The sequence below is a fragment of the Lepisosteus platostomus genome, chromosome 4 (genome assembly GCF_059453375.1).
Source record: "Lepisosteus platostomus isolate fLepPlt1 chromosome 4, fLepPlt1.hap1, whole genome shotgun sequence".
NCBI lineage: Eukaryota > Metazoa > Chordata > Actinopteri > Semionotiformes > Lepisosteidae > Lepisosteus > Lepisosteus platostomus.
In genome coordinates this window covers 75,267,901-75,285,844 of record NC_142614.1, presented here as the reverse complement: position 1 = coordinate 75,285,844, position 17,944 = coordinate 75,267,901, and the positions used below count along the sequence as shown (strand labels likewise).

Below are 17,944 nucleotides of genomic sequence, written 5' to 3'. Positions count from 1 at the left end.
CACTTCAAGGAAAGCCATGATTTTATTGGTGCCCAGTAAAGCCATACCTTTGAGAAGGAAGAGCAAATAAGGCTTGAAGGCTTAGGGGCCGCCTGGTTTCGGACTGCTGGTATCCTGAACTTTTAAATGAGCGGCTCCTTCAAAACACCCTCACTGGGCTGGAAGATGCTGAGCAAGCCCAGCAGAGGAACTGTGAGACCAGACGTATGGCTTAACCAATAAGTTGGCAAAAACATGTGACTATTACTGCTATATGAGACCGCACAGGCTGAGCTCCGGGACCCTAGAGGACTGCGGGTTCAAGCCTGGATCATGTCACAAGCAGCAGGGTGCAGCTGGTCACTAGCCCACTGTGACTGGGACCCGGGGGGGTTGAGAGTAGTTGGCCTCCCTCGGCGACACAGGGCCCCCTGTTGGCCTCCTGGGTGACCGAATGCGACTGCCGATGCCACAGGTATATTTCAGATCAACACGCCCTGGGTTAGAGTGCTTGCTAAACAAATAACAGTTGTAGCATCCCACCCTTTATCAATGAATGCTTGAATTCCAGGATGACATCAGGTCTCACCCTTATCAGCTCACCCTCACCACAGTGCTTCACTTGCTCAGTCCTGGGGAAAGGCAATTTCCTTCTTCACATGGGTTTAGGAGGTGAAGCAACACACACAGGCAGGGACTTACAAGGCCTGAATGCTAATCGCCCCCCCCCGACAACTGGGCCGACAGGGAAACTCGGGATGACGTGCAGTTTCAAAGAAAAAACTTTCTTGTGTTTTCATTGATTTAATTCTAGGAAGCTCTGATAGTTTGGAGTGCAGAGACAGAGCCTCGATCATAAAGAAAAGGTTTTGGTTTTAAAAAAGCTACATCTCTGCTGACCTGCTTAATCTCCTCATCTCTGCAGGAGATCCCGGGCCCTATGGAGCAAAGCTAACAGATTCATCATTGGGGCTAAACAATCCCAATCTAATTTATTTTTTAGGACAGAATACATACATGTGTTAATAGGAAACTGAATCAAATTAACTATAATTAGCCAAAGTGAAATGGAATGGAAGATTCCCAAGCTAATCTTCAGTTTTCAGTTCAAGAGTAAATGCTTCATGGAAAGGGACACATTATTTGACATATTCTCCATTCACAAAGCTCTAAACTATTGAGCTTACGGCACGCAAGAAATACAGAGCAGGAAAAAAAGAGAACGATTTCATTTTGACACACTTCTTACGTGTGGGGAAAAAACTCACAGGAATCTCGGAGAAAGGCAGAATGAGGCATTTTAAAAATCTTTTATAAAAAAGGCATTAGCATGCAGCGCTATCAGAATTCAGAGAGGTGTCTTTAGATAACGCAGGTAAACAGAAAGGTAGCAAGAGAGCGGAGCTAGAAAAAAAAAGGCAAGATGGACAGGGAAGGGGGAAGAAGGGGGCACAACTGACTCACAAAGCAGACCTGCGATGAAAAATCTCTCTCCACCGCCCCGGCCTCGAAAACACCTCCCCGTCTCGTCTGCGCTCTTCTGGAAATCCCCCCGAACCCCCCGCCGAGCGCCATCAGACCTCACCCCTGGCGTCTGCAGTGGGTAGCCCCCATGCCGCCCCGGAAGGCCCGAGTGCCAGTCCGGCCCCCCACCCGAGAGGCCGCGCGGTTCCCCCCGCCGGAACCCCAGGGGGGGCTTCCGCTCCTGCCAGCCCGGCCCCCCGCCCCCGGAGACTCACCGGCGTGTCGCAGCAGCAGCCCGGCGACGTCCGCGTGTCCGGCGAGCAGCGCGTCCTGCAGGGGGCTGAGCCCGCCCGCCGGGCCGAGCAGGTCCACGCCGGGGCACAGCCGCAGGATGGCGCGCACGCAGGCCGCGCTGCCGTGGTTACAGGCTTCGTGCAGCGGGGTCCAGCCGGCGTGGTCTGAAGGAGCCGGGTCGGGGGGGGGGGGGGGGGGAAGGCACAGACGTGTTCGTGCTGCCGTGGCTGAGGAGCATCGTGTTTCTCTCCTCCGCCGGCCACGGCAAAACACGGCGGGCTGCAAGCTTGAGAACGGAGCACGGCGGAGGTCTGGCTAAACTAGGGGAATCCTAATAAGGGAGCGGGACCCGGGTCCTGCACCTTTCAACGTCTCCTGAAAAGAAGCGGCACGGGCTCCAGACCCGGCTCCCTGGCGGGGCGTCCCGTGGCACGAGGCAGCCGTGGGAAAGCCGGCCCGCGGGAAGAGGACCACCCGGCAGCTGCCGACTCCGACAAGTCCGGCGCACGGTATTGACACGTACGATTCCAGCCTTCCAGAGCAGCCCTGGGACAAGACCCTGCTGCTGGAAAGGGGGACCTCCGCTTCCGAAACGCGGGTTTAAAAGTTTAATTCATGGAGGGCTGGAGGCCTCCCCTCCCAGAACACTTTCTTTTCTTCCATCGCCTGGGCACAAAGCTGCCTCCTCCCTACACTCCCCCTTTCGGTCTCTTAGCTTTAACTCCAAACACTGCCTTTCAAGGTCGTCCGGTTTTCTCGTGCAGAATCGATCAATAAAAAGGTTAGTCAGCAAAATAGCGGGGGGAAAAAAAAATGTGCATGAAATGAGCAGCCCTTTTCCTGCTTAATGTAAAAATGTTTTCTATTATACACATAGGGGTTCTGCGCTTCTCACCTACAGCATATAACCTTTCACACCTCCACCAAAGAGCCTCTTCGCATTTTTCAGATGCACTAATGGCGCACGCTGTTAAATGAGCTACCAGTCGATCACCCAGAACAATAAATAAAATCGTCTGCAAGGACGTACCTTTCACGTTGATGTCCGTCCCGGGAAGAGAGAGGATGGTGATCAGTTTCTCTGCTTGGTTTTGCTTGCAGACTCTATGCAGGAGTGTCTCTCCTTGTAAAAAAAAAAAAAATCACACAATTAGGGACCCCCGCACCGTTCGCCAGGAGAACTGCACCGGCTCCCCCAAAACTGCGAACAAAACTGCGCCCTTCTTCGATAACTACAGCGGTGACCAGAAAAGACGAAAAAAAAGCAGGAGGAATGTTTGCGACTTTTGTTGTGGAAGAATGTTTAAATTTCCATTTACATTACAGATTCAAAGTTCACAGCAAGTCTGGGGAGAGGATTCGTGTCCGGAATTGCTCCAGTCATGAAGTTATGCTACACAGCCTCAGCACAATGGTTACAACAGGATTTTTCACAGACCGTGGGTTCAAAAGCTCCACTGGGCATTACGATCGTGCCACGTGATTTTTAATCAGCAAACTACACCACCCGGTCACAAAAGGCTCTGAAGGGTTTTATTTACATTTTCTTTCTTTTTTAATACAATATTAAATCGGGAATGTATTAAAAGTGCGGCAGCCCTTTTCATGTGTGGTTAAACTTCACAAGAAAGTTTCAGGCTAAGCATGAGTGCCCCTGTGCTTGCCAACATAATACAGAACTGCGGATCTGCTAATAAATGGTTTACGGCTTCTCAACAGGACGCCTGGCTGTACAGAGTGTTGGCTTGTGCTGATAAAGCCCAGCATGCTGCTGTAAGGAATCTTAAGAAGTGAGGGGGGGGGGGGGGGGAGAAAAAGACCCCTCACGACATTTCAAGGCACATGAAAGAATGGCACCGGATCCTGCTTGCACAGCCTTAAAGAGGAACCTGAAAGCGCACTCAAGCCTCGCCGAATGAGATACGGGGAGAGGCTGAAAGGCTTCATCTGTATTCAGGTCAACATCTGGAGGGATGGCTCTGGAAAGGCGCGCGTCAGCAAGAAGCCGGAGGACGGCCGAGAACGCGCTGGTGCTCGAAAGCCGCGTCTCCCAGCGTATGTGTCGCAGCGCCACTCTGATTTCTTTTTATCTTGGATAATGCATCCGAAACCATTATCTGGGTGTGGGCACAGGAAGCAGAGTTCCTCTGCCAGGCACCAGCTCCCTGAGGTCCCCCTGCCTGCTAAAAACACAGAAGGGGAGAACAATGGCTGAATTCACCCGCTGCTGATCCGCACCTCGCTGGTTCCGTCTGTAAGGTCCTGGGATGGACCGGCCCGCTGCTCCTCTGGGGACCTGGGGGTCGAGTGCAGCGCACATGCAGAACCAGGTGATGTGCAGTCTGGAAGCCAGCCCCACTGGGACCTTGGGCAAATAAAGTGCCCTTGCTCCTCCAGCGTACAGTAGGACACCCTCAGGAAGACGCACATCGAGGGGGGACTTAAACTCGCCGAGAGTCTCTCAAGTGATACAGGAACACTTGAGGTTATTAGCTACCAGCTTGGGGCAGCACAGCTCTCTTGGCAGAGAAAATGGACTGGAGAACAAAGCCCAAACTTTAATGGCAACCATTCAATCAACTGCTGTAGCTCGTTCAGCCCTCACAAGAACGGAAAGGATCAATTTGGCCATCTGCTTCGACAGATTTCCTTAATTCCTATTAAAACTGGAGATATAAATATTGTTCTTAAAGCCATTGCACTTTTAAACTTAAGCGTAGGTAGGGAACAAAATTCATCGTTTCAATAAGAAAACTCACAGAATATACAAGGAACTGCTCGGGTCTCTCAATTTATCTCACATAGCTTATTGCTCCCTCACAACAATATTCAGTATTAAAATTACAGAACGCACCTCAAGAGCAAAACACCCTGCCAGTTACAAGATTCTGTATCTCATCCTTATTGCTTTAAAATTTGACACACAATTTTAACTTATGCATTTTCTTACATTCTCAATAATTAGATGAGAAACAGAACTAGACAAGCAAAGGCTGCAAGGTGGGGAGTAGGACGATAGCAGCTCAGACAGGTACTGAGATGCCAAGAAATGCAGAGCCTTATACAGTAGTGAGCATGAGGATTTTGAAGTCGACACGAAACCTGATAGAAAGCCAGTGCAAGGACTCAGGAACAGGATAGTTCTTACACTGAGTCACTTGCACACAACCTGGTCAGGATTCTAGCTGCAGAATTCTGAAAATACTGAAGATCATCCAGTGAGCAGAGTGTTACAGTATTCAATTTGAGAGAAGACACAAAGCTGTATTGACCAGCTTTTCAGCAACAGTTAGCAACAATATAGGATTAAGTCTGTCAATATTTTAGAGGTGGTTGAAATTATGGATCAAATGTCAAGCTTTGTTCAAATCACCCCCAAGTTTTTCAATTCAGTTTCGAATTCATGTTCAGTGCCAACCACAGATGGAGTTACTGCATCGGCTTTACAAAGTTGGCGGGAAGAGCCGAGAAGCAAGACTTCAATCTTGTTACAGTTTAGATGTTTATGTCTATAAGAGAAAGCAATAAGAGAAAGCAGAGACAGCCACTTCGGTGCCAGGTGTAGTATGGACGTAGATTTGAGTATCATCAGCATTGAAATGAGAGTTTAGTGATCTTCATAATTAATTTACTAGTAAATTAATTTACTAGTCTTAGTAAGAACCACGTGCTCTTAATAGCTGACCAAGCAGGAACATGCAAATGCTGAATGGTAGGGGGCCCAGTATTGAGCCCTGAGGAACACCACTTATTGCATCCAGCTTCAGAACTGAAAACCCCAAGAGAGACAAAGTGGCAGTGAGGTAGGACTTCAACCATTTAAGAGCAGTATCAGAAACTCCAGACACAGTCTCAAGATGTGAAAGTAAGATATCACGTTTAAGTGTCAAAACCAGCTCTGAGATCAAGAAGGATGAGTATGGAAAGAGAACCAGAAGTAGAAGCGATTAGAAGATCGTTAGTGACTTTGATCAGGGCAGTTTCTGTGCTGTGTAGTTGTCCGAAACCAGACTGGAAGGGCGAAAATTGTTAAACAGTAGCCAAGTTTGTATTCAAAGCCAAAGAGGAAGTTTTGAGATGGTCAAATGTTCCTAGACGATTTGGTTAAACAAAGCTTTGTTGAAGATATTGACTTGTGTCTGCAGGCCGCCAATGCAGATGGGTGAAAGTCACCACATTCCAAGTGACCGTCCAGGAGTGCAGATTTCCTCCTACTTCTGCAGCCAGTCCTCCGGTCAGCCGGAGATCCTCTGCCGACATGCTGACCATCGAACTTCTCACACTGTGGGTCAAGGCCCTTACCCACAATCCCCAGCTCGGCCTGGACCCATCTCGCACACACATGCAGGTTAGCTATGCTGCAAAAACACTGCTGCACCGCGTTACGCAACTTCCATTGTGTGGTTGTCACTCCACGACCCCGGGCACTTTGCCTCCAAGGGCAATCCTGGGATTCTTCTCCCCCCACCAGCCACTGCACATCCAGCCTTTCCTCATTCCCACAGAGCTTCCTGACTTGTCGAGCATCCCCTGTGGCTTCTGGGTAACGAGCACACACAGGAAGTGACATCACACTGCCGCCAACAGCTCAAACGAACAATTTCAAGAAGGAATAATGTCAAAGTGTATCGGGTTACTGATCTTAATAATTGTCTCACTAGTTGAAACTGCCAATGAGAGACACATTTTATCAGATTCACTTTCATTTCAAAGGTCAGAGCTCTTTTTTTAGGATCTGATATGACTTTGTCACTTCTCCTTTTCTCGGCCATTTTAAGGGCTATTTAAGACACAGACTAAAACTCAAAATAACCCCAGATTCACACAGCAAAAGTTCCAGCGGGAATTTTACAGTGGACTTCTACTGGCCACTGTCCTCCAGCTGGGTTAAACCAATCGAGAATGTCACAACAACCCAGTAAACAAAGACTCCCATCTCCAAGAACACCTCTCCTAGCCCATTCTTTCCTCTGTATTTTTGCTCTCTGTCTGGAGATGCGAACAAGTGGCCAACGCCGCATGTGTATGTGGGAAAAAAACCCACAAAACGCCCACAACTAGGGTGTTGCATAAAAAATTAATGGCGAGTGCATCAGTATAAAGAGCACGTAGAGGAAAACAAAACCCAGCCTTGAGTCTCCTGGAAGTGTGCTGCCTTCCCCCTCCCCTGTGAACACGGCGTTTTGTGATCATGGGATGCAGGAAAATGAGTGCCGACACTTCCCCGGGTTCACAGAGAGTGCTCCGAGTCTAATTGCAAGAGCACATACGAGCAGTCAGTCACTTTCAGACCGGGGCTCTAATTGGTGTGTTTAATATTCTTAAACTGTGTATCTGACTGGAAAGCTTTCACAGGGCGTGTGCCTTAAAGCACGTTTGCATGGAGTGCTCAGCGCATTCAACACGGAAGCGCAAGGAATTGACGCTACCTGCTTACTAACAGGCTGAGAACTACCGATCCCTAACTTTATGACAAGGGAAGGGTGTCCTTTAGGGTGGCCTTTAGAGTAAAGTAGGTTGTGTTTTTAGCATACCAATCTGACTACTTTTAATCGTTAATTTCCCTTTATATCTCTTTTAAAAAAAAAAAGGACGAGAAAAATTCCCTTACTTCAGCAAAAGCTTGCATAAAACCGCTAGAACAAAAAAAAAAGCAGGATGATGGAAGCCGAGGTTTAAGTGCAAATGAAAGTGATTTCTCTTCCTCAGACACAAAAGCATGGAACATAAGCTGTTAAATTAAGCAACTGAGTGATTACATGCAGCCGAAGAAATAAGAACATCATAATCTGTAAATGAATGTAAATCCTGTTTAATATAATGATAGGGGGCACTTAAAGGTAACTGCATCTGTACTGATGTTAAATTAAAGACCGGCAATATTCATTGATTTTTTTTAATTCAGCGCTGTTCTGAAACCCTTTAATGTCCTCCCTGTCAGTTAAACTCCAGCTCTTTGAGAAAACATTACCTATGCTGCCCTCATTAAGAATGGCATGATGAACTCTTATCTTTCACTGTTTTTTCCAGCCAGGAGTGCCATCTGTGTCATCTCTGGCTGTACAGAAGGTAATAAGGACACTGATTTTAAGTGCTGTCTATCTGTCACCTTCTAAAGCACATCAGAGAAGTACAAAGAATATTAATGTTGCTCATGTTTAAGCATGAAAGCTCTTTATTGCACTGAACAGAGTACCTCTGCAAATGTAGTCTAGATTAAGAACTGTGCACACAATTCCTTCCAAACTTGTTTAAGTCTGTTTTTTTTTTTGTTTGCTCTGAAAGATCACACTGTGTGACCTCCAGTGTTATTTGAAATCATTCAGAAAGTTAAACTGTGATTCCACTTCAGTCCTCTTCTGTTTGAAGTGCTCTGCTGAACCGACGAACAATGCGAGCTCTCAGAATTTGAATATGTATAGTCTCCTACAATGACAACGAATGCCTGGAGTACAAAGTGAGCATTACATTACAGTGCTTACAGACAACATCTGTTTCGATGTTTATGCCCTCATGAAGTCGCACTGAAAGCTACGGAATGCTCTCTCGATTTCCTTTTGATTACACTCCCGAGAGCATAAGAAGCAAGAGTCACAGAAGAGATGACATTTGGCCACTTATTTGGTCTTTAGAAGCTAGCCAATCTGAGGTGCTCAATCCAGCCATTTCGTGAAGACAACCTGGGGCAACTCGTTCCAGACTCCCTTCACCCTTCGGTGCAGCAGTACCTCTATTTCTCAGATTGAAATGCACTTTCCCTGTAGCCCAGTGGGGTCACTCTTGAAACTCTGAACAGATTCTTCAACAGCACGTCTGTAATAGTGCCTGGTCTCTCTTTTTTTTTTTAAGGAAAAAGAGCTGCCCGTTCCAGCTGTTCATTTATCACCTGTTTGAAACAAACGCGCCTGGGGAGGACAGCGGAGATGGACGATATCCTTCCAGGTGCCATCAAAACATTTAAGCGTATTGGTTCAGAGGACGTCATGGACGGACACATCGCCTGGACCCTGGAGGTTGTGGTTACTTTTGGAATGGCACCAGCACCACTCGAGTGTGCAGGACACGGCAGAGATGTCAGAAATCTCCCCTTCCGGCAAAATCAAAGCAGCTGAAAGGATACTGAGCAGCTGTGTTGAGCGTGTTTGTTACTTCCTACTGTGAACTTTTCACACAGGGGAGAAAGTAATTGTTTTACAATTGTTAATTACATTTAATAGCCCACAATCATGCTGGAACTTAATTTGTTCAAAACAAGTGGTGCGATGAACACTGACTCGACACATTTCACATTCCATGCAGGCAAACGTCCCATTAGACGAAGCAGGAAGACACAACTCCCAGCCCTCGGGACCAGAGGATGATCTGGTCTTCCGTCCAGCCAAGCTCTCCTCCTGACCGGACAAACCTGGGTGTCACCCCACATCCTGCACTCATCACCACCTCAGGTGCAGCGAGAGCCGTTAAAAGCCCTCCCACTGCGAGGTGCGGACCCCATCGCGCGGGATTCCAGTGTCGTGCGCGCTGCAAGACGCCCCGCTTTCCGGAGGACCCCAGTCCGGCTACTGCATTTGCACACCCCAGAAGCCACCAGGGGCCCTCTTCCACATGGTGCTGCACAGCACAGTCGCGGATTATTGCAAAACAAAGCACACTCCAAAAAGGGAAAAAAAACACCTCTTACCAGCTCTATTAACTTTATGCAGGCCCCGTGGAATATCTGCCTTGGCAGGAAGAGGTGTGCTTTCTCCGAGGCCAAGGTGCGCAGCTTTCTTAATTGCTCTGACAAGAGACAAGAGCCAAGAGGGATTAGCCTAACCTTGGAACATCTCCAAAAAAGGCAGCATTTTAGCATTTAAATTCAGTGTTGGTATTTATGCTATTTACAAAATGCACTTTAGTTTATTTTATTTTTTTTAATCTTACTTGTGGAATCAGAATTCATTTCAGAGATAAATAACTCTAGGATTTCTTAATCCACAATGCCGCGTTAGAAACGATGAGGAGTAAGAAATGAAACAGAGGCGGCCAATCTGACAATCTGGCCCATTTGACAGATAGTAGCTAAGTGACCCCAGGATCTCCTACAGCCGCTTCTAGAAAGGCGGCAAAGTATCTGCTCCGGCCGCATGACTGAGAAGCTTGTTCCAGACCCCCACTACCCTTTGTGTAAAGGAGCGCCTCTTGCCCTTGGTTTTAAATGCACTCCCATGTAGAGTTGTGTCCTCTGGCTCGTGTTTCTCTGTCGACTAGTGAGATGTTAACATGGCGCTAAGATGCAAGAACAAACCCTACAGGAGCCATCTACCTGCTAGAGCAATGGCAGGAATGTCTGCATCAACACGCTCAAAACAAAAATCAGAAGCACGGGAAACTAACGGGCACTTTCGCAGAAGAGCTGAAATATATGTTATTGGGCTTGGAAGAATTAGATGAGCTGTGTCTGAAAGGATGCTGTGGATGTAAAGGGTAACGGGGTGTCATGCCATCACCATTAGATCAGCACCAGTGCCCACAAAAAATCACAAGGGACATATTTTAACTTTCAACTCCAGCAGGACAGCATCTGTGTTTATCTGAAACTTCTGTTGCTAAGTCTAAATGAGAACATTTGGCAATAAATACTGGATCATGCCACAAAACAAAAACAAGATGGCATGCTTCATTTCTGCAAAACTGCACACAAAAAAAATTACAACAAAGGTTACAAACCTGTACGTTAGGGTTTGGCGTCTAATGATTGAATTCACTCTCACTTAACCGATCAAGTAATGCAGAACAAACCACAACTAGGTTTGCTCCTTGAAAAGTATAAATGTAGTGCTGACAACTTCTTAACCATTGTGTTCTGAAGCTGTGCTCTCAGCTTCTTAAAAACAAGATTCTGGTTGATGTTTCTGATTTATCATCAATAACTAAGTAAAAAAAGAACTATTTAAAAAAATAGTTCCATGTGGGAACACTTCAAGGAAATTTCTAAGCTTAGCTCGGTGCTAATAACGGTATGCTGTCAAGATCTCTTCTGGCACAAACAGGCCTGCCTTTAGGACATCTGACAACACGATGACAAGGAAGGAAAGTTGTGCTTACAAAACAGAATCCTTGTTTTCTCATAATTGGGTTGTTCAGCACTTGCGCTGACTTTCCCAGCGACGTGGAGGGAACACAGCGCTTGACACACGACTTCCCATTAGCTGGAGTGCGGAGGAGAGATCTGCACCGTGCGAACGTTGAGTTATGAACCACCGAGGAGCCCAACAGCTTAGACATGCTGTGTGTCTCTCTTTACCTTGAAAATGAGCTCGTGTGACCAAATTTCTGGGGTCATCGTTGTCATTGTGACCTCTCAGGGAAATACTTTAAACAGCAACGACAGTAGCTCTTTGCAAATAAGAACAGTAAATAAGAAGACAGAAAATATAGACAATTGCTTCTCTATTCATTGATCCTTATCCTTCAGGGACAAGCTAAGCTGGAGCCCATGCTGGCAGGGTTAGTGTGTGTCCAACCCATGCAGGACACACACGTTCATTCTCTTACAGTCAGGGGCAGGTTCAAGACGCCCATTAACCTGGACAGCATGTGCCTTGACTGTGGGAGGAAATGGGAGCACTCAGCCACGAGGGGAACCTCCAGACTTCACACAGAAGGCGCCCCGGGCTGGACACAACAGTGCGGAGGCAGAAGCACACCCAACACAAGCAAATCTGGTGTCTTAAAATAAAAGTAGGCACGGCAGTTGACCAAGTCAGTCGGCCGAAAGCCTGTTTGCTCCCTGTGGGAAACAGCAGAAAAGCTTGAGCTTGTCAGCACACTAATCCTGCGGGACAGGGCGCAAAGAGACGAGGCTACTCCTGGGACTTGCAGCCCTGAAAACCTTACCTTCTGTCCACGAGGAAAGCAAGAAAACGGAGGACCGGCCATTAAACCGTGGCCAACCAACACTGAGAGCAGCCCATATTGTTTGTACACACGTATTGCACCCAAAACTAAGGAGAGAGGGAGAAAACTGCAGGCACGCACGGCACGGGGGCAGCCTCGCCCACGGGCCTCCACCCTCCTTTCTGCAAAAGCAGAAAAAGTTCCACAGAGCGGAGACAGCAGCCGCAGGACAAGACGAGGTGCGGGCTGCTGCCGACACCTCCTGCCTTTTGAGCACAGGCAGGCGGCGCCGCGCGGCCCTGACCTCCCTGCCTCCCTCCCGTGTGCGGGGGTGCCAGCGGGGTTATCGATCCGCTGGTGCCGCTCCGGGGTCGGGCCAGGGGCAGCCGAGAGGCGTCACTCACGGTCGGTGGGGCGGCGCGGCGCTGCGCGGGGTGCGAGGAGGTTCAATCCCAGGCCACCGCTCCATCTTCGCCCCCTCCGGGGCCCCTCCCGGGCCCGGCCCGGAACAGGCCAGCCTCCCCAGCGCCGTTAAATACGGGGACACCTGACAGGGAAGCGAGAACACGCGCTGCGTGAGGTTGTGAGGCCGCGGAGCAGAGCCTTCAGGAGTCTCCCGGGGAGCAAGCCCACTCGCGGAAAGCGGGCCGGATCTCAGTGCCTCCCCTCGCTTCGCTCAGCACCGGGGCCTGTCAAACACATTTTCCCAGGCCATCCGACTGGAGACCACACTGATCTATAATTGATGCGAACCAGTCCGCTGCCTGTCATGTCCGCTGCGTGAACATCGATCAGCTGGGCTTCTCTCAGCGGTTCCCAGGTTAAAGGGATGCTCTCGGGAGAGCCCTTTTTTTGTTATTTTTCTAACATTAAATAAAGTGTGTGTGGGGGGGAGATGGAGAAGAATCTGAACTTTTGCAACGCGAATTCCTCAGGAAGCCCCACAGTATTAACACTTTTGATTACGTCCAGGTCAGTCAGTACAAGTTAGCAAAAGGTTCCCGCTGTAATGCTCAGATCTTACACTCCAGGCTGTACACTGAAGCACGATGTTATAATACAGTGGTACCAGGAGCCTGAGTCTGTTGCAAAGCTCACTGTAGCACCAGGTCTGCAAGCTACAGGAGGACCCGGGTGAACTAGACACAGCTGTTTGATCCGATCTTTCATATTCTGACAGGCACCAGTCAAGGGAGAAAGCCATCTTTAAGGTGATTATTACATTTAAACGGTACAGTACAGCTACAGCTTATTTAAACGGAGTGGTAATCTTTATTTTTTTATTCTCTGGGAGCATAAAATGTATGCTCTGGGAGCACAAAAGCAGTGTTGTTCAAAAATTGCTATTCATCATCCTATCCTAACACACAAAAAATACTGCAAAATGCAACTCATTTAATAAATTTACACATACTGTAAGTCACTAGATGAAAAAAACAAAACAAAACACTTCACTCTTGACGTTTTGCTATACTGTCAGCAATCAAATTTAAACCAAAGGGACAGGCCACAGCTCTGTGAGTCTCCAGTCTCACAGAGAGGCTTGAGGAGCGTTTTCATGCCTTGTGCACAGGACAGCAGCCTGCACCTACCACTCACGTGTCTGGACAGCCCCGGCTGGCCAGGGTGGACCCATACAGCACAGACATTCGTTATACAGCTTTACAAAGTAGCTCCTTCTGACCACAGGTGACTTTTCAAGCAGAGCTGACCTTCAAAAACTTCTCCTACGGATGTATTTTTATTACAGGAGGGGTAAAAAAAAAACTTCAGAAATGAGTCACTTAGCTGGGTTTCTTTATTTACTGTTTTCCCCGTGCCTAACCTTGACAGGACATTTTATTTAAAATTGAAATTAGCCTTCAGGAAGAAGAAAACGCTTGAGCTTCAGGAGTCGCAAGGGATTAAAATCAATTGTCCACCAGGTCTAATTTGTTTGTAAAGCTTGATTCAAGCTTGGCGGGAGCCTATATTAATTAAAAACACTGCAGCAAGGTGAGGGAAGAGTATCGTGGAGGGCCACAAGACAGCTCACTATAGGCCTAGCATATAAATCCAGTGCATGTGGCAGACCTTTCACTTGGTATCCTGTTTCCCTGAGTACAGGGATGCAGATGATGACTCCAGCCTGGAGGGGCCCACCTTGGCCTGCTGCCTGTCAGAGCTGGGGCTGCGACTGCAGTGAGTGAGCAGCTCCAACTCAAGTGGGACTGATGCGAGTTTTCTGTCTGGACAGGTCACCCAGTGGGAGGGGGGTGTGGACACAGGGTGCACAGTGGGAGGGGGGTGTGGACACAGGGCACCCAGTGGGAGGGGGGTGTGGTCACAGGGCACCCAGTGGGAGGGGGGTGTGGTCACAGGGCACCCAGTGGGAGGGGGTGTGGACACAGGGCACCCAGTGGGAGGGGGTGTGGACACAGGGCGCACAGTGGGAGGGGGTGTGGACACAGGGCACCCAGTGGGAGGGGGGTGTGGACACAGGGCGCACAGTGGGAGGGGGTGTGGACACAGGGTGCACAGTGGGAGGGGGTGTGGACACAGGGTGCACAGTGGGAGGGGGTGTGGACACAGGGCGCACAGTGGGAGGGGGTGTGGACACAGGGTGCACAGTGGGAGGGGGGTGTGGACACAGGGCGCACAGTGGGAGGGGGTGTGGACACAGGGTTTCTGGTATTATTTCTCACATTCATTCTACTGATATCTGGTATTAAAAGCATGATAAAAGTGTCTGCAGACTTTTCTGACCTGTCAAGAAAAACAAAACTAAAACAGTTTCTCACAGCAGGTGGAGGTGAAAGCTGTGATTGTCTGAAACCTCAAAACAGATTTAACATTCAACAGTGCAAATAACTCCGCTATGAAGTTTCTTCTACCAGAAATAAAGACCACAAAAACAACAAGAACATAAAAATTATTTCTTACCAGTTCACTGCTTCTTGAAACAGAAACGAACACTGAAATCAATTTCAGTACTCATTCTGGTTAAATCAGTAATCCTGATTTCAGCAGACGCACTATAGCGCTAGTACTATATATTCCGACAAAAACTCACAATTTTATGGAGAGAAAGTGGCTCTGGCCCCACAGCGATGCAGCTCTTTGAGCAGAGGTGTCTGTAAATGGCATCAGCGACGAACATCTTCAGCCAGGGGGACTGCAGGCTGGTGACCAGCTCCACTAGAACCTCAGGGCTTGAGTCTTCCGAACGCCAAGCATGAGTGGGAGAGAGACAAAAGCACTCGTTTGTTTTCTTTCAAGCCCGGAGTCTCAAGGAGGATGGAGAAGGCAAACACAATATTCCCCGAACTTGTCTGTACCTTGCCATAAAATGGAAAGATAATCTGCAAAGTCCTTCATGCCTTTCTCTGCCAGATCTCTGTTCAGCCTGCTGTTGTCCTGTCGCCAGAACTCCACGGCCACTCCAAAGATCTCGTGCAATGTGGACACCACGTCCGGCCTCGAAACCTGAAAGAAAGCTGCGTCAGATTTCCATGTTTCAATTCCTGCTTAGAAGGTGAGGGGCCCTGTTGAGCTGCACCCCTATAACTGGAAACCCACTACTGCAGTTTACTGTGGTTTAATGGCACAGGTTAATGCAGAACCATGGCCAAGCAAAGCAAAGATAAAACAAACACTGCACAAATCCACAGTGGCGTCGTTTCACAGGGGAAGCAAAAATCAATCCCCCTATAGCTGCACCATGAAAGGAAACACTGCACTAACACCAGATGGAAGGAATACCCAATAGAAAAACATTTTCAGGGCCTCAGGGGCTTTATTAATTATTTTATAGAGCACCTTGCACAACACATCACCAATACTACTTCCATTCACACCACACCCCTCTGACCTCAGCCTGTACAGGTGCGCCCCATAACCTCACCCAGGTCCCCGTGCCCACTCCCACACCCCACCCACACATCACCACGGGCCCAGCCTCGAACTGAACCCACACAAAACCCCTCCGAATCCCAAGGGGACCAAGGGGGTGTGGGGGACTTCTGTTGCGGCCCTGCCACGCGCTCACAATCCCAGGAGTCGCCTCGGAGGATCAAGACAGAGCAGAGAGAGAGAGAGAAAGGGCTCCTTTGCACGGCTTGAGTTTGTAGAAGCAGTTACTGTACAGCTTTGTGTTCCTGCAACTAAAACCCCTTTGCCATCATCCGTTGGTTCAGGGCACCACTGCTGAACTGTCTCGTTCACTCAGTGTACGTAGCAGCAACTCACCGGCGACACACACAGACTCATACGTTTTATCTCCAGATCTGCGCAAGGAGCAGGTCTTGTCAGTTCAGGTGAACTGACCGATGACAACAAGCACCCCAGAGGAATCGCTTTTACCCCCTTTCAAGAATAAACACAGAGAAGGGGAAAGCCCAGGGGATGACGTACCTCTTTCGATGCAAGAAGCCACTGGGTGGCTTCAACTAGCAGTTTTGCCAGCTGCTGCAGAGGCTTCGTTGCCAGGGTCGACTTCTCCCACACGTTCCAAAAGGTGTGGACCAGAACCGAAGACATACCTCTTCCGGGTTCTCTGGGAAAGGCGGAAACAAACCGGAAGTGTCCTGCCATCACTGCCATGCCTTTACAACGGGACAATGAAACGTCCAGCCTTACCCAGAACGCACCAGCAGAGCTACACACAGTGGCCATAGGGGTGAAGAAAGGCTATGTCTAGGCTGCACAAAGAGGGAGAAAAGCGTTCCAAGTGCTAATCCCAAAATTATTCTTTAAAACAGAAGAGGCAGCGGACAAAGTAAGTCAGAGTGTCGGGCTTACCTGGTGTTTAAGGAGTGGAGATCAAACCTGTAGAGATCGAGAAGGAAGGCCAGGAGATGGGCGTGGAACTTCTCCTGCTCTGGGCTGACGGGCTCAGAGCAGAGGTGGCAGCAGGGACCGCCGGACACGAGCCGCCTGGCCGGAGGAAGCACAGGGAGTCAGCTTCCGGCTCAGCTCTCCACCCCCACGCGGTTCACGCCAGCCCGAGGGAGCTGGTGTCTGCACCGACCACTTCTACACATTCAGCTCTACCCTACACGCCTCTTGGCTCAATCAGACCCCCCCCTACTATTAGAACACCTGCTTTTCTTCACAGGAAGGCTCACAGCCTTTTCCTCTGGCTTCTTTGGAAGTCTTTTGCTTCCTCCCCCGGCACTAAAGCACGGTGAACGAGGAGATGCTTGCATCACAGCCCGACGACGGAGAGGAAGAGGCAGCGCTCCGCCGGCGTGGAACAGCCCCGCTCACCTGGCAGACGCCTCCAGAAAGGCCCAAGGCCCCTCCTTGCACTCGGGACACTGCAGGAGGCTCAGGAAGTACCCGACTCGGGAGGGCCACCCCCAGGGAGGGTTATTGCGGAACACGTCGTGCAGCGTGTTCAGAAACGTGATCACGAACAGCGGGCTTTCAGCGTCCTGGAGAACACAGCGAGTGAGGAGAGGTGGGATTTAGTATCTCGGCACCGAACGCCCCTTTTAAACACCCGGCGTGGAGAACGCGCGGCTATCGACTCGTTGTTAATTCAGTCTCGCGGATTGTGCTGAACTGGTAGTTTCCACTAATCTGGAATCCTATCTTTATTAGATTTCACAGGAAACAGATTAGAGTGAGTATCTACATACGGCAAGGGTCTGAACAGCCAGTGACTGCTTTTGAAATGCAATCAATCTTCAATGAAACTAAAATGAAAGGAAGAAAAAAAATCTCTTAAGACAAACTACCTGAGAACAGAAATGACTGTATACATTCCCAAATAAATAATCTGTGTATTTTACAACTGCAGATATTAAAAAACAATTCAACAGGTACCAGGGAGTAATATGTAAAGAGTTCCCAACTGCCACTGGATTCTGCTTTAAGAGACCTTGGTACCAGCTTAGAGGTCTGAGTAACTTTACTGACACCTTTACTAACAGGCGGAGTAACTCTCCAGGGCCCCGGTGAAGCACTGTGTATCCCTGATGGAATGGTGTGACATGACCACGCAGGGATAGATGTCAGTTATGTCATGTAGTGTTAAGTGTTCGTACGTTTTGCAAATGTCTTTGGGTGTAAAAGACAGCCGCTCTGATGAGAGATACATTTCTGAAATATCTGACGATAAACCTTGACAGGATGGTAGGTACTAAAACAACATAAACCCTGATCCTTAACACAGTCAATACATCAATGTTTAAACAAATAACTGCCCCTTCTCCAAAAAGTCAAATGTTACTTTCTATACTTTAAAATAATGCTGAAAGAAAAAACGTTTATGCAAGTGCTTATATACAGTATGAAGCCTATCTACAGATACACTGTATGCAAATCTATTGCATGCCATCAGAGC

General features: G+C 48.6%; 1 protein-coding gene across 6 annotated transcripts in view; it reads right to left on the bottom strand.

Moving 5' to 3' along the window:
* The window catches only part of slf1 (SMC5/6 complex localization factor 1), a 61,077-nt gene that overhangs the window by 33,522 nt on the left and 9,611 nt on the right, over positions 1 to 17,944 (bottom strand). For all 6 annotated transcript variants that reach the window (XR_015936134.1, XM_088630696.1, XM_088630695.1 and 3 more), the window contains 9 exons: positions 16,864 to 17,030; positions 16,396 to 16,530; positions 16,009 to 16,150; positions 14,934 to 15,081; positions 14,669 to 14,814; positions 12,021 to 12,163; positions 9,419 to 9,516; positions 2,768 to 2,860; positions 1,719 to 1,901 (listed from right to left, as the gene is read on the bottom strand). Coding sequence is in view for 5 of the 6 variants with exons in the window: in XM_088630696.1 (XP_088486822.1) it covers positions 1,719 to 1,901; positions 2,768 to 2,860; positions 9,419 to 9,516; positions 12,021 to 12,163; positions 14,669 to 14,814; positions 14,934 to 15,081; positions 16,009 to 16,150; positions 16,396 to 16,530; positions 16,864 to 17,030 (1,255 nt within the window). In the remaining variant the exon portion in view is untranslated. The remainder of the gene's footprint in view (positions 1 to 1,718; positions 1,902 to 2,767; positions 2,861 to 9,418; positions 9,517 to 12,020; positions 12,164 to 14,668; positions 14,815 to 14,933; positions 15,082 to 16,008; positions 16,151 to 16,395; positions 16,531 to 16,863; positions 17,031 to 17,944) is intronic.